This window comes from Numida meleagris, chromosome 5, assembly GCF_002078875.1.
Source record: "Numida meleagris isolate 19003 breed g44 Domestic line chromosome 5, NumMel1.0, whole genome shotgun sequence".
Classification (NCBI taxonomy): Eukaryota; Metazoa; Chordata; class Aves; order Galliformes; family Numididae; genus Numida; species Numida meleagris.
In genome coordinates, this window is record NC_034413.1 from 26,406,404 (window position 1) to 26,421,095 (window position 14,692).

A 14,692-nucleotide genomic window follows, 5' to 3' on the forward strand; every position below is an offset into this window, starting at 1 on the left:
CCACTGCTGGGGTGAGCACACAGCCGCAGCGACACCCAAGCCGAAGTTACCCAGGCAAGTCTCGGCAGTTTTGTTAACCATCCCACAAAGAAGCCATACCACACACTTTGGCTGCAATTATTTTAATGGAAAAGACTAATTAATGTATTACATAAATATCAATTAGTGATAAGTCAGTTGAATAAGTAAAGGAATACATACCCCCGAGGTTTAAAGGCTCATAATGAACTGATAAGGTAGCACACGACGACAACAAGGAATTACAGGAGGTGGGCTGCACTTCAATCACCTTCATTAAGTTCAACTGCTAATCAAATTAGGCTACTATTGGAGTTAGTCATAGTACATCTTCCCATGCAACAAAGTTCAAAGGAGAAAAGTGAACTTCAGAAACACCCTTCTGCTTTCAGTAGAAAGCCCCAACTATTGAAGTACAAAAGCCTCTAGTTAGTGGTCCACTGATGTAAAGCCCTTTTGGGGTCCAGTTTCAGGTGTGCAGCGTACCCCTCAGACTGAAAACTTGAACAAATACACAGGTTGTATCAGACAGCAGCATGTGCGCACATACCAAGGTTGGATCTCGCTAATTTCTACAGCCTTGTAAGGAAGTGAAATCATTTTCACTCTGAGGCAGGCTTCAGCCATGGGGAAAAGGGGAGGCTTTTTAGTCACTAAGTTTGTCAAGTGAGTAGAAGCTGCAGTAGGAACGACGCAACTTCAGTTTTTCATGCAAACTGACAGGCGTGATCCACATTTCCACCCAACATCGCTTTCTTTCCTATGACATCAAAATGTAAAATACCCAGTGAGCTGTGTGTCCATGGCTATAGTGAGCAGAATTATTGGAACCCTCACTTTCACACTCGTAACAGTAAGAAATTTCACAGCTAAAACATTAAAATTGATCAGATGGTGGGATCTGCAGTTTGCCAAGCCAGTGCTTCCCAACTTAAAAAAAAAAAAAATCCAATCTGAAGAGAAGGAATCTAATTCCCCAAATATTACCTTTAAATGCCACCTGGCTAGGATGCCTGCTTTCCAGTGGCTTAGTCAATAAAAGCTCACCATGGCTTATGCGAAACTAGCAGAAATGTATGCATTTAATTTTACAGTTATTTCAATGGAATTCAAGAAGTAGTAAATGCTGCGGACACGGTAGGTCCTGGCTCTAAGGATGCATGAAAACACTCTAGAAAAGCCCACACATCCAACTTTGTTTTTTCTTTGTCAGACCAATGTCTGCTCTGTCCCCTGAAGGGCTCAAAAAGTTACAAGGAAAGTTCCGTGTCAAAACTATGTTACCACTTCTGCTGTCATGTGTCAGGTTCCACAAACTCAGGGATTTTTCAAAATTTAGACTAGGCATACTCAGCCGGGAGACACGCCAATATAAGATGCAAAAGAAACCTTTACAATTAGCAACAGCTCAATTAAAAACAACTGCTTCCAGTCTAAGCTACCTCACAACCCCAGTAAGCTAAAATCCGACTCATGTCAAAGTTGTAGCAGCTGAAAGTAAATGCAACATTTCTGAAGTGGATGGCAGAGGTGGACGATTTGCAGCACCACAGAGATTTTACTTTACGCTTGCACTGGTTTCAAGATACTTCAAGTGAGAACCCATGAAAGAAGATTCAGGTAATCCCACAACAGATATGAATTTACTAACATGTCTATAGTGTCAGATTGCTTATGCTCAGTGGGTTTCCATTTCAAAAGTAATCATAACAAAAAGACATATTTTGCACCATAACTCTGTTATATGAGTATTTCTTTTTTCATTATAATTTTAAAAGAGAAAGCAGACCACCAAACACCAACACAACAATTCAGCTGGCTGCAGTCACTCAGCGTGATGTGCGATTCGTCAGCAGGAAGCGGACAATTCCAATGCCTCCAGTTCTTCACATCTAAACAAGTTTAAAATAGGGTTATTTTCTTTTGATCTGCGATAAACAGGAAGAAGCACTTTTGGACAAATGCATTTGTAAGACACTGGGAAAAAATCCTACTAAAATAGCTGCTAAAACTGAATATCTTGCCTTCTAGGGCTTGATGTACACCTGCTAAGAAGAATGCTTTCCATAAATTTGGAAAACAATGACAGTTATTGTGACAGCGAGGATAAGCACAGTGTCAAGTGTAAATACATTACCAAAATAAGAAATAAGCTGCCGAGGCATTTAAACCTCAATTGCATGTTTTAGTCACAATAGAAGTTACCAAGGTTTCACCAAGTGTCAATCAGTTTAAATGCGTTTTACTCAAGAACATAAGCAATTCCCTTCCTGGCTTGGAATCAAGAGAGGAGGAACAATGAAAACACCAGGTGAGCCAGCTGCTAAGATGGTATATGGGCAGGAAATCTCAGCGCTGTTAAATGTTACTTTTGGAGAACACTGAAGATGAAAGCTACTGCCTTTTCTATTCTGTACCCAAGTTACGTTTAGACACAGAGATCCTACCACATTCTGCGCACCCTACCTGTAGAGTGGTGCGATACAGCCATTTATCATTCTCTCCATTGAGTTTCATACAGGCAAAAAGGTCACAAACTGTAGGAAGGCCAAACTCCTGGAAAATAAGTCACCTTAATTAACGATAGCTAAACATTCTGATGCATCTTTAAAATCTGTCAAGCGTTCACAAAGAAAAAAAACACCTGTATCCCGAGTCTCTAAGATGAAGACTACTTGTATTTAAAAATTAACTCTTGCTGTATGTGAAACACTGGCCCAGTCTACTGAAATAACTAAGTAATAATCACTGAAGACATTAAAAGAGCTAAAAAACCTAAAAATTATCAGCCAATATTATCCAGGAGAGTTATGAATTTGGAAGAGAAGAAAGGCATTACACTGATAAACAATAAACACAACCCACTGGCTTAAAAACACAGCCGTAACAAACACTTATGAATATCCTTACTTGTGCTTTCTTGTGTAGGAGCCATTTATCTTCCACTGGAGGCGGGTTATCATTTTCTAGGTTGTTTGAAGCCAACACCCAACTGTTTACATTCAAGGGGAGGTGGAATGGAGCCAAGAGGTCTACAAAGGGACTCCTGGAATTACTATTTACTTTCTCCCTGCTTGCCTTCTCATCTGCACTTTCTGCTTTGTGCTCAGACTTGGCCAGCCAGCTTGTCAGAGGCCTTTCAAGCAGTACTTTCAAGGGTTCTGCTATCTCTGCTGAATAATCCACTTTCTCAGCGCTACCACGTTCCCCTGAGAGCTGTTGCGAAGGGTTAAGCCAAGAACTGACAGGAGACTTTGTCTTCTCATGCTCTGGGTTTGGTACAGCTTTCTGGCTTACTGGAACTCCATTTTTATCCTTCCCTTCTTTCTTCAGAAGCCATTTACACAGAGCCTCTTTTCCACAGTTTTCATCACACACACATTCTGAGAAGCTGGTACACAGCTCATTAGCTTTGCACACATCTTCCATTTTAAAAGGGGCCTGGGGGTGCTGAAGAAGCCAGGCATTTACGGCAGATGTAGTGGGTAACTTCTTTCCATCAAGATGCTCATTCAGGCACTTCAGATTTCCCAGGTTCTCTATTTCCACACTTTTGATCTGGCTGCCACGACAACTGGTACATGTTTCAGCTTTGAGGAGCCAATCACTGAAATTAAATTCTTCCCTAAAAGGTTTGAATTCATACTTCCATTTCTCATCTGAAGCACTACTTCCATTTTCCACGCCAGGTGTAAGCAGCCAGTCAGAAAGGTCTACCTCTTCTTGCACAAGGGATTCCAATTCCTCCATCTTTTTTTCCATGGAAAAGGATGAGTTGAAAGTCAAGGTGGAGTCCTTGTGACCAGGAGAATCTGTCTTCCCAGCAACGTCATGCTGCTGATTGCGCAGGAGCCAGTTTTCCAAATCTTTCAAATTTCCCCAGGCTTTCTCAAAATAAGAGACTTTGGAAGAACTTAAATCCTAGCAAAGACACATCGGAATACATTTATTGACACTCAAAAACAACGTTTCAGTAACTGTTTGTGTAGTCATAGCTTCAAATATACAGATAAGTGCAAAGTAGAGCATGAGGCAGAATGAAGGAAATGACGGAAGATTTAAGTTCCACCATATTCCACCTGCTATCATTTTCTCCTTATGAGGTTAGTGCATAAATGGCATACCTGGCTGGGTTCTGACACATATTTTTGGGTAACCCATTCCTCAAGATTGGTGCTGGGAATATATGGAGCCCGGCAAACATCCCCAGGTCTGCTTCCAAGCAACCAGTCAGCAAGCGAGGTACCCACTGTCCCACACAACGTTTTCTGCTAATAAAAAACACGGTTGGTTACAAAGTTGTCTCATCGCTGAAGCAATCGAAGGTGAACATCAAAATGAACATTCGGTACACATCAGAATTTCTGAACTGGTATTTCTTCTAGTTAGAAAAAACTGACCTGTATGACTTCAAGCCACTGCACCAACTGTTTTGTGATACAAGATTATTCAGAGAACAAAAGACAACAAAGGGAAGTGACAGCTTCTACAAAGTGTAATCTAATCATAACCCCCTAATTTGACCACACTTCCATTTCTAATTTGCTGCCCTTCAAATCCTCACTAGCACTGTTTCTTTGCAGGGCCCAGCATATTGTTTCTCATGAATTCCTGGATTAAAACAAATTACATAGTTCCCAGTCCTGACTTGGCAACGTAAAGGACCATTCATTTAAGACCTTCTATGTGGCAGTCCAACTCCAGCTTTACTTCCATACTATCTTCTTGCACATCTATTCATGGAGCAGCTAGAACATCAGATCATTAATGCCGACCACAGCAGTTGCTACTAGCCACTCAAATATCTTAACTAACAGAAGCCATTCCTCAAGCAAGCTAACATACTGTGCTGGAGTGCTGGAGTTCTCCCTTTACCACTGATACAGCTAAACATTAAGAGACACAAGTCCTAATCTTACCTGCTCACAGTTCATTAGGGCACAACTCTGCCCTGGGAACCAAGGAGAAGTATTCTCTCTCTCTGAGGTTTGCTATAAGGAGAGAAGGGTAAAATTCAATTTGAATTTCAATTTTGTCTAGTTTCTAAGATGAATTCTACAGTAAAGCAGAAGCAAAGTGTAGTTACAGTTGATCAACTCTTTAGCTGATTGTAGCCAACAATTTTCAACATTCAGAAACACAATAAAGATTTGCTATAAAAACACTAGTTCCATTCCACTGCCTTTAAGAGAATTATCTTCAATAATAATAATATACACCACATACATAAGAATCCCAAAATATTTCTAGATCTTAGATAGCTTTCCACAATATAAGATTTTCTTTCCATGTTCATAGTTAACATTAATTTTTCCGTTGCTGGAAAAGAATACAACCAAAGTAACATAATATATAACTACACCTCATTTCAGTCAAAATCAGAGGTAAGTAAAACAATTAATAAACCACTGTCTAAATACTAAACGAGTACAACTATATGACTTGTACACAAGATTTATTCAAGCTCTAACCATAAACACAGAGGCTTTAAGTACTGCAATCCAGTAAGGCCCTGATGCTTACCATTGTTTTAATCGAACCAAATGAGGTAATGGCCTGGCGAAGGTAAGATGTGTCAGCCTCAAAATTCAGAACGGAAGACTCCTCCGGTTTAAGAGTAAGACTTTCCAGTCTGAAAGAGTAAGATGGTAGTTACAGACTTTTTTTTTTAAATTGAAATCTTCTACACCTGTCCTGTTTAGGGAACTGACTTGGCACTAATTAACAAAAATGAAAGATTTTTACTGCTTGTACAAAAATGAGATGCAAATTCACAAACGAGAGCGTAAGTAGCCAGCAAAACACAAGTTTTTCCTTCTTATTTCAACTGCCATCAACAATTAAAATCTGAAGTAATCTGCACAAATGAGTAAATCCACTGCTTTATATGGTCTTGCTTTGTTTTTGTTTTCTTCCAATCTAAGATAAAGATGAGAGGAATCACGTTTCAGTCTGCTTTAAAGACCTTACCCCTACAAACTATTAAAATGCAGAAACGGTGACTCAGGTTTATTATTAGTCCTTCTAGAATCACAAATGGGGTTACATCCTTAAGTCAAAATAAATACCAATTGTGTTAGCTTGCATTGTAATAAATATTTACCTCTCCAGACAAACTGAAATCTGGTTTGCTAGTTCGTTGCTGTAGGAGTGTTCCAGCTGATGAATAAGGCAATTGAACTGTCCCAAGTACTGCGTGGAAGACAAAACACTCGTTATTGTTTGGGCTTCTAAGGTTAAAACTGAGAACATAATAGCAATGACAAAGTTTATTTTAAAACCCCAGTGCAAGAAAACCGATGTGCAACCAAATCTCACCCAATAGAGCTGCTGAGCTTGCTGCTGCAACGCCTCCTCCTTCAGCTGCTGGATGAGATCTACCTGCTCAAACAGCCACACCTCACGGCTGCGCAGGCATTCCAGCTGGCGACTGATATGGCTGTGGATCTTTGCCTTTACCTGCAAGGTAACGTTTTCCTTTTTTGTTACAACCGTCAAAACAGTACAAACAAGCATATGCTGTGCAGATTACAAAATAATATTGCTCAGTCAGAAGTGGTATTTTTGTACCAATTTATTCCTCAAGCTCTAAACCACAGTAACCCACAGCACCGCATGACTCACAAGTCAGTGCAAGTTTCCAGGTTACCTCTAAAGGATTATCAAATAGCAATGTTATTTGCAACATCTCTCTACTCAGATACTTCAGCCAAAAGCTTTAGAAAACTCTGCATGCCTAGGCTAGCAGTACAGAACAAATTCACCAAAAGCATGCCTACGTTACACACCAAGATACTTGCCCATCTCTTGGAAAACTTCAGACCATCCTCCCAACAGAAAGTACTCTGGAATAATTTCAACTGTCAGTGACGTCACATTAGTTATTAAGACATTTTTAACACATGAAATATTACCTCCCGCCAGTTCTCTTTGATCTGTTGCTCGGCTTTGACAATTCCCGAGATGGCCGTTTCCAAGTCCTTCTTCGCCTGAAGGCACTTCGCCAGCGTCTCACTGCTGCAAGAGTTTCTATTTCTGTCTTGTGGCGGACTCATTCTTAGCGTGTTCCTAAAGCACAATAAAAGATTCTTAGAAGTTTCTATTCTTCCTTAAGAGAAGAGGAAGGGCATCGTACAAAGAGCCATCTGCACTACTTCGCTATTAAAGGGAACGACAAAGCCTGAGACCCTCACAGCGACAAAGTTCTCCGAGCACAGATGAAGCTTGCTCCAGGAGCTACAACAGACTCTGGAATGCCTCAGCCCGCAGAACTTACGCAACCACAGGAAAACCAACAGATATTTGACAACAGGTTCAACCGCAGGAGCTTAGGCAATCCTCCCCGCTGCTCACGTGCCCCTGGCATTTCTGTCTAGCCAGCAAACTCCAGCTGCCGGGAGCTGATCCGGGCAAGGCTCAGCAGATCTGCCGGGGTGGGGAAGAGCAGCCTGGCAAGGCTGCGAGTGCCACTTCTGTCCTTGTCCTTACACAGCCCGGCTCATTCACTGCTGTTACTCTACAAGGTTTCACGCCCTTCACCTCGCTAAAGGTTTTCAATAAAAAGTAAGCTTTCTCTTCACAACATCCCTTAGATTTTCCCTCTCTTGCTTTAAAATCAACCAACTGTGGAGTCTGTGGCTCCCTTAGACACTTCCTTAAAACAAAGCCTGATAATTCTTGCTGAGTTTTTCACTTATTTTTCTACCCTTGCAGGCGCCACAATGCACTTTTCAGTTCCCCAAACAAAATGACCAACACAGCTGCTTCTTAGTCCTCTTGCCTAGGAGCCATCTTACCAAATAAGCCAAATCACAGCATCACAGAAGGGCTTGGGTTGGAAGGGACCGCAAGGGTCATCAAGTTCCAGCCCCCGCCACAGGCAGGGTTTCCAACTGCTAGCTCAAGTGCTAGATCGGGCTGCTCAGTGCCCCATCCAAAGTCAATTCCCTGACGTACAGCCTGCAGGAGTGCAAGTGGGAGCCCCACCTCTCAGAAGTAACCTAGAAGCATTAATACAATGGCAAAGATACATACCCACCAAAAAATACAATGATACTGGATATATTCAAAGCTGCCATATACTCAAAAGTAAGCAAAAAAAAAATGGTATCATTGACCATACTCTTACATAACAACCACAATCAAAGTCTGAAAGGGTAAATATAAGTTGCTTGTTTACCGAGAGCCCAGATAACGAACGCACTTACAGGAGCGTCACGGAAAGGATGTTAAATGCCAAGCCCACACGAAGCGTGCTGCAGCGCTCTGTCGGCCTTTTCCGAACGCCCGTCGCGGGGGAATTTTGCACAACGCCCGCACAAAAGCGCCCTGGGTGCACACGCGTCAGACGAGCGCCCTCCCCCCGGCACAGCCGCACCGAGGAGATGCCGCACGGCGCCGCCGCTTGTGCCGTGGCTGCACGAGGCCCTCCGCAAGGCGCACACAAAGAGCAGCAACGCCGTCTTCCCGCAGCCCGGCGGCTCTTGCAAAATGGCTGTTCTGCTTTGTCAGAAATCAGCCGGAGAAAGTAACGCTGCGGTCACGGAAGGGTCTGTTCGCTCATTTCCCTTTCCACGGCCCCTTAAATAAACCCGATGGGTAAGGACGCCCGTCCCTGCCTCCTAAAAGCCCGAGCACGCCGCGCTGGGCGGCCCCGAAATACCTGAGCCGGCGCCCGGAGGCAGCGGGGCCGGAGCAGCGGGCGCTGCAGACGCTCCCGGGGGCTCGGCACGGCAGCCCGGTGCCTTATCGGGGCGGCCAGGCCCGCCCCGCCCCGGAACAGCCGCGCTCGCTGGGCCCCGAGCTCGGGGTCCCGCGGGCCTCCGAGTGCCGGTTGCGATGGTTTTGCAACAAAGCCGCCGCTTCTCGCGGCCGCGGAGCTGTGGCAACACGCCTGTTCCTATGAACAGCCAAACGTCCCCGTCGGACCGGGGCGGCAGGGCCCCGCTCTGTTTGCAGGGGGCTCGCCGCTGCCAGGCCGCGCTGCGGGCCGCCCCGGGCCTCCTCCGCCCCGCCCCGCCCCGGACCGCGGCGCCCCTCACTGAGCACACGGCGAGGGCGGGGGAGCCGCGGCCGCGAGGGGATGGACTCGGTGAAGCTCAGAAATGCCCGTTCGCACCCAAAACCAACAAGCGCTTCGTACAGCACGGCACCGGCTGCGCTGACAGAGCCCCGGCAGGGCTCTATCCGGAGCGAGCAGGGCATTATTTCCATCCACGACGACTGCACCCCCTGCGCTTTACACGGCACAGGGCCACGCGCACTGACCTTCTAAGCATGAGAGAAACTGAAACGGCACCGTAAGGAACAGGAATCGCAAAGCGTCGGGCAACGCGTTCCGTACCGGAGCTGCAGCCCGGACACCGCGCTCCCGGAGCCCCCAGAGCAGCGTGGCGGTTCCTTCAGGCCCCGGCCGCTCCGCGCGAGCACCCGCTGCGGCGGCGCCGCGGAGACCCGCGGGCACTGCAGGGCGCGCCGCGATCCGAGGAAGCGAGCCCCGGCCGTGCCCGCGGCCCCCACTCACCGTGCGCTCCCCGTGCTGCCGGCGCGGCGCTCTGCACTCAGCCCAGCGGCGCCGCGGCTGCCGGGAGATCGACAGCCGTCTCGCGAGACCGCCACCTCGAGCGCCGCCTGGCGGCCCGGAGGAGCGGCTGCGCCCTCTGTGAGGGAGCAGTGCCAAAGCGCAGTGTGAAGTTAAAGCCGTCGCTGCAGGCGTTAGGGAAGTGGGCACGCTGCCCTCAGGACAGCCACTTGCTGCAGGCTCGCCCCTGGAAACGGGCTGTTTTCCTTTCGCCTCCACGACCCTGCTGCTCGCCCTCCCACGCACACCCCCTCTCTGACGTCCGTCTTTGGTCCCCTTCCAGACAGGCCCTGACCTGGCACGCAGTCCTGCAACTGCCGCCAGCTCTGTCCCTGCCCCCCCGGCTTGTCCTGCTGGGCCCGGCCAGGCCCAGAACACAGCTGGCGGTGCTCCACAGCCCACGTTTCATGGCCCCGCAGCAGATTTTCAGAGCTCTCGGTACGGGTTTTGCTCCCACTCAGTCTTTGCTTTCCATGGTGAAGTACCTCAGTGCCAGAGATAAGCCAAATGCTTTGAATTCCTACGCAGACCCTTTCATAAATACACTGTATGCAGATGTTCTGATAACCTTTTCCTGCACTCCACACTGCACTTTTAACTTCTTTTAGTTTAGGAATCTCACTTGTGCAAACTTATTTATAGAATTACTATTTGTCTATCCTACTTTGCATGAAATGAAGAACATGATAACAAATTCCATAATTGTCTGCCATGTACAGCGGTTCGCAGAAAGGCTCTCTGCAGGAAGTCTAACCAAAGGCAGAACTTACTTGGAAGCAACGTGCTGCACTGAGAACCCCATGTCTGTGATCAGTGTCCCACCAGAGAAATGCACACATCTGTTACTTGTTTTGGTCCAAACCTGTCAATGGCAAAAACCATAACAACTGAAATTTTAACCAAGGATATGTTATCCATGAGTAGAAGGACAGACAAAAGGAACAGATTAACTTTTGATAACAGAAATGCACAATAGGAGTTACTAGCAACAGCAGAGAGAAGTATTTGGGTATTTTATTCATATACTTCCTTGTATATGCAATGAGAGTATTAGAATGCCATAAGCTACACAAAGACACGTTGGTAAGCACATGCCTAAGTACTCAGATGTTCATCAGTTCATCAACACAGCATCTTCTGTGTAATAGATGCCTATGCGTCCCATACATCTCTAAAACAAAACTGCAGGCATGGTCATTTTAATCCTCACTCAGCTTTTCCTGGTTTTTTTTTTTGTTTGTTTGTTTGTTTTTTCCCAATTCTTTTTTTTCCCTCCATATTTTTCCAAAGCTTTAGCTGGTAGAGGCACCTCAAAGAGCGAACACTTTATACACATGTATTTTTGCAGAAACAGGAGATTGTTTAATGACCATAAATTACATGTCTTCCCCCTTAACAAGTGGAAAGCATGCTCAATTCAGATATGATGGATGCACACTGCAACACGCATATGCTTTACAAGTGAGAGAAATTTCCGTGTACATTTTGTGGGATACCATAGACTCGACCACGTCTTCAAGGTAAGCCAGAGTGACCCAAAGCTAGACAAGAATTTGCCAGCACGATGAGTTATTTGTCCGTAACTGTGATGCTGACTTCAACAGCAACTTCATCTAAGGCAGCAATATTTGCATCACTGAAAAACTGCCATAAAGGCTGTGCATACTTGTAATCAACTTGCCAAGGCCAAGAGTGTGGCTTTGTTTCATTGCCTCATGCAATTCTCCCTGTAGCCTTTGGCTGAAATAACTGCCACAGTTTGCTGGCCAGCCGACAATACACAGAGAAATGCATTCAATGAGCAAAGTCACATCCCAACAGTGATTCACTGATCTCAGACTCAGTGGCTCCTACAACTTAAAATAGGAAGGAGATGAATAACCATAAATTCCGTGAAACTTTCTACATATGCTACACAGTCAAAATTTTTTAATAACTACCTGATACACTTCAGTTGTTAAAAATGCTGCAAATTTAAGACATCAAAATGTTAGTGGAAAAGCTTACCATGCAAGCATAGACTGAGCTCACTGTTCACATTTCAGACACCTGTGGTTTCCTGAAGAGCCGGATTTGGGACTGAAAGCCCCAGTGCCTCTCACCTTGCAATTAAATGGTTCAGGGGACAGGGCAGGACAGCAGCTTTCTGTCTGGCTGCTTCGAGGACAGCTCAGATGCAGGCTCGGGGAGAGCAGTCAGTCTTGTGCCCAGTTACCGAACACTACATTTTCAGTGGCTTCAAGACATCATCTCTGTCAACAATGAATAGTTTCAAAGACTCGCTTTGCATCTGGATTAGAAATATAAAAAAACAATAAACAAAGAAACAAATAAAAAGTACTCCTGCACAATGTATTTCTCCAAATCATTCATTACTTTCTGCTTGATGTGGGAGAGTTGGAAGGATGGTTATTATTAATCATCTTCTGCAAAAGAAAGGTGTGAGGGACAGGGTAGAAGCCTCCACTTTTAATAACTCCACTTGAGAGAAGACCTTAGTTCCACAAAAAGGCATTAAATACTCAGATATTCTTATTTTTCTGTGAGAGAAATAACAAAAATCTTAAATGGGAACCTAAGGAAGAGAAAACCAAAAGTATCCTGATCAGCCACACCTGGAAGAGGAAGTGAGTCTCAGTGTAGGCTTAAGGCACAAGGACTGCTTTATCTGACAACTATGCAACGTTATGGCTCTAGAGATTACTTTTATTTAATGTGAGAAGTGAGTTGTTGAACAACAGACAGCCATCATGCAACCACAACAGGTCTCTTCCGCTTATTCAGAACCACTTGTCTCATCTTTTTCCAATACTCTTTCTAAGAAAACAGATACAGCAGCATGGCACTAAATTAACCCACGACTCTCTTAGAGCAAAGTTAATGCTGAAAAGTCATAACATTTAGCAAAAACAGATCACCAAAAAAAAAAAAGGAAGAAATGAGCAACATAAAGCATTGCGCCAAATTAACATATAGGCTTTTTCTAACATTGGATTCTTGGAGGCAATAGCATTTGTAGGGTTTTCCAAACGGTGCAATCACAAGGCAGCATTAAAATTCTGTGCATGCAGGGATTTCAGCCCAGTGCCAGTGTGGGGTGAAGAAACCCACAGCACAGCCAGAGCCAGCAGCAGGGCAAGTAAATTACCTGCAACCACTGGAAAGCGCAAAATGAGGAGAAGGGACAGACTTTTTATGCATGTGTCATTACTGAGGGTGATGTGTGCGTGGCAGGGGAAGCCCAGTAACGCCTATCCTGCTGTCAGGGCAGATCACAGCACCCAAGCCCAGATGGTTCCGCCTGCTCAGCATGCAACAAAAAGCTGCTTGTCAGCAGTTTTGCACTGGAAGACACAAACAAACAGGTATTTCTGCAAGGTTCACTGCACAGGGAGTTATGAACACATTTCTGCTTCACAGTTAAAACTGTAGGAGCAGGAACCAGAAAACAAAGAGGAGAAAGAGTGGTGCCAGGCGGCGCGCCAGCCACTGAGCGCCAGGTGGAGCTCAGGAATGCGCTTTAGGCAGCAGCAGCCCTGTGCGTTAGCTCATGGAAGGCTCTTGACCCAGATTTGCTAAATGATGCTACCTTTAGCTGCTTGCAGGACAGATCTCTCCTTTGCTACTCTGCTGAGCCACATGCATGGCATTGTCATTGGAGGAGGTGAGCAGGATGTGGTTGGCATGGGATGGAGGTCTGCACTGTCATTTCCGCGCTTAGATTCTCTGTTTTCTAAGCTTCCTTCACATGCTGTCTGAGCGGCATAGCCGTAGCATGTTGAAAGAGTGATAATAAGATAGATGACATCTGTTTAGGTCACGCATTTGATAGGATTAATGCTTCTAAAGACTTTCAAGCTACAGCTTAGTGCTCTGCGATCTGAACACATTGACCCTTGGACATGTGATGGCTGTCAGCTCAAGACCCAGCATTTCCAGAGAGTGAGAAAGATGGAAGTGGACACCCAAGTGACCACCTAAAGCATATGCGCCCTCTGATGCAGGCTAGCCACGAGAGATTGGGTGTTTAGTCCTCGACTGGGACTCCACATAGTTCAGCCGCTCTCCAAGGACCTTTCCTCTAGGCAAAGCAGCTTCTGCAAGAAGAAATGACTCAGCAGCACTGTTTTTGCCTGTCACAGGGGTGATGCCCCATGAAATGGGTACGCTCATTTTAGCTTGCAGAGGTGAAAAAGGAGCACACCCATTTTTACACTGGGCAGAATTTTGGGCTGTAATTTTCTTTTTGAATGAGAAAAGGAACAACGTTGCCACTAACCCACACAACTTACCCACCTCTTGCCTTTCACAAACCACATGGCTATCTACAATCAGCTCCTTCAGTGGGGCAGGAGAGTGGGATGTCGCAGACTTCAAGCTCACTGGAAAGCACCCACACCCCATCCTTCAGCCTATGTGCAGCAGTTGCAGAATGAGCAGGCCAGGACTCTACCCAGAAGCTCACATTATTTGCAGAGGGTCAGCTAGATCCTGTGACCTATTTAAATAATAAGGCTTTGGAAGGAAGCTCAATAGGCATGCTGTGTTCGTCATTTCACATTTGTAGTTCTGAATAGAGCAAAAAGAAAGCTTAGACACCAAAATGCTTCTCTCTTACAGTTCTAAAGTCTCCTAAAAGGGGAAGACACAAGTGACCGATGCAGCAAGTTGTACCTGGTTATTTAACTGGTATAGTGGGAGTTGATTAGAATGACTAATTTCCATCTCAAACCCACATACTGCCACCCTCTATCTTGCCAATTAACAGTATTACTTAGCACTAATAGACTGCTTTCATTTTCCAGTGGCTTAAGAAGACAAATTAATCACCTCAGCATGTCTGAAAGGAACAGATGGCCATGAAGTATTAACATTGCAATTTCACAGCTGGAAAAGCCCCCAGAGAGGGAGCTAGCAGTTTCCAAAGGGCACTTGGCCCCGCTACGTGTTTAGGGCCGGGATTCCCGTGTCTTGTCTCTGCTCAGGAGTTCTGCTCTATTCCAACCTCATCACACACTTTACCAAAGCAAAACTACACTGTATTATTCCATTTTTAATAAGGAGTAACATCCTTCCAGAAGGTCTCTTACCTCA

General features: G+C 45.3%; 2 protein-coding genes across 7 annotated transcripts; one reads left to right on the forward strand and one right to left on the reverse strand.

Annotated features, from left to right (window-relative positions):
- Positions 107–9,683, reverse strand: NCOA4 (nuclear receptor coactivator 4). Of its 6 annotated transcripts, none has more exons than XM_021398967.1 (10): positions 9,542–9,683; positions 6,933–7,086; positions 6,337–6,477; positions 6,122–6,210; positions 5,542–5,650; positions 4,938–5,009; positions 4,143–4,289; positions 2,929–3,939; positions 2,485–2,574; positions 107–1,910 (listed from the first exon to the last, which is right to left on the reverse strand). In XM_021398967.1, the coding sequence occupies exons 2-10, from the start codon at positions 7,071–7,073 to the stop codon at positions 1,905–1,907; spliced, it is 1,806 nt and encodes a 601-aa protein (XP_021254642.1). In that variant the 5' UTR covers positions 7,074–7,086; positions 9,542–9,683; the 3' UTR covers positions 107–1,904. The 6 variants fall into 6 exon arrangements, with proteins under 6 accessions (XP_021254642.1, XP_021254646.1, XP_021254641.1 ...); XM_021398971.1 differs by lacking the exon at positions 9,542–9,683 and adding an exon at positions 9,362–9,504; XM_021398966.1 differs by lacking the exon at positions 9,542–9,683 and adding an exon at positions 9,286–9,308.
- LOC110399638 lies at positions 9,295–12,296 on the forward strand. Its single transcript, XM_021398682.1, has 3 exons — positions 9,295–9,317; positions 9,402–10,036; positions 10,999–12,296. Exons 1-3 carry the CDS (start codon positions 9,295–9,297, stop codon positions 11,061–11,063), a joined length of 723 nt encoding a protein of 240 aa, XP_021254357.1. The 3' UTR covers positions 11,064–12,296.

Coding starts and splice junctions, on each gene's coding strand:
- NCOA4 (XM_021398966.1), bottom strand. Junction 6,211..6,336: donor AAGCTCAGCAGCTCTATTGG/GTGAGATTTGGT, acceptor TCTTCCACGCAG/TACTTGGGACAGTTCAATTG. Junction 4,290..4,937: donor CCCTAATGAACTGTGAGCAG/GTAAGATTAGGA, acceptor GTTTTTTATTAG/CAGAAAACGTTGTGTGGGAC.
- LOC110399638 (XM_021398682.1), top strand. CDS start 9,295: ATGAGAGAAACTGAAACGGCACC. Junction 9,318..9,401: donor AGAGAAACTGAAACGGCACC/GTAAGGAACAGG, acceptor CGGAGCCCCCAG/AGCAGCGTGGCGGTTCCTTC. Junction 10,037..10,998: donor GCAGATTTTCAGAGCTCTCG/GTACGGGTTTTG, acceptor CCCCTTAACAAG/TGGAAAGCATGCTCAATTCA.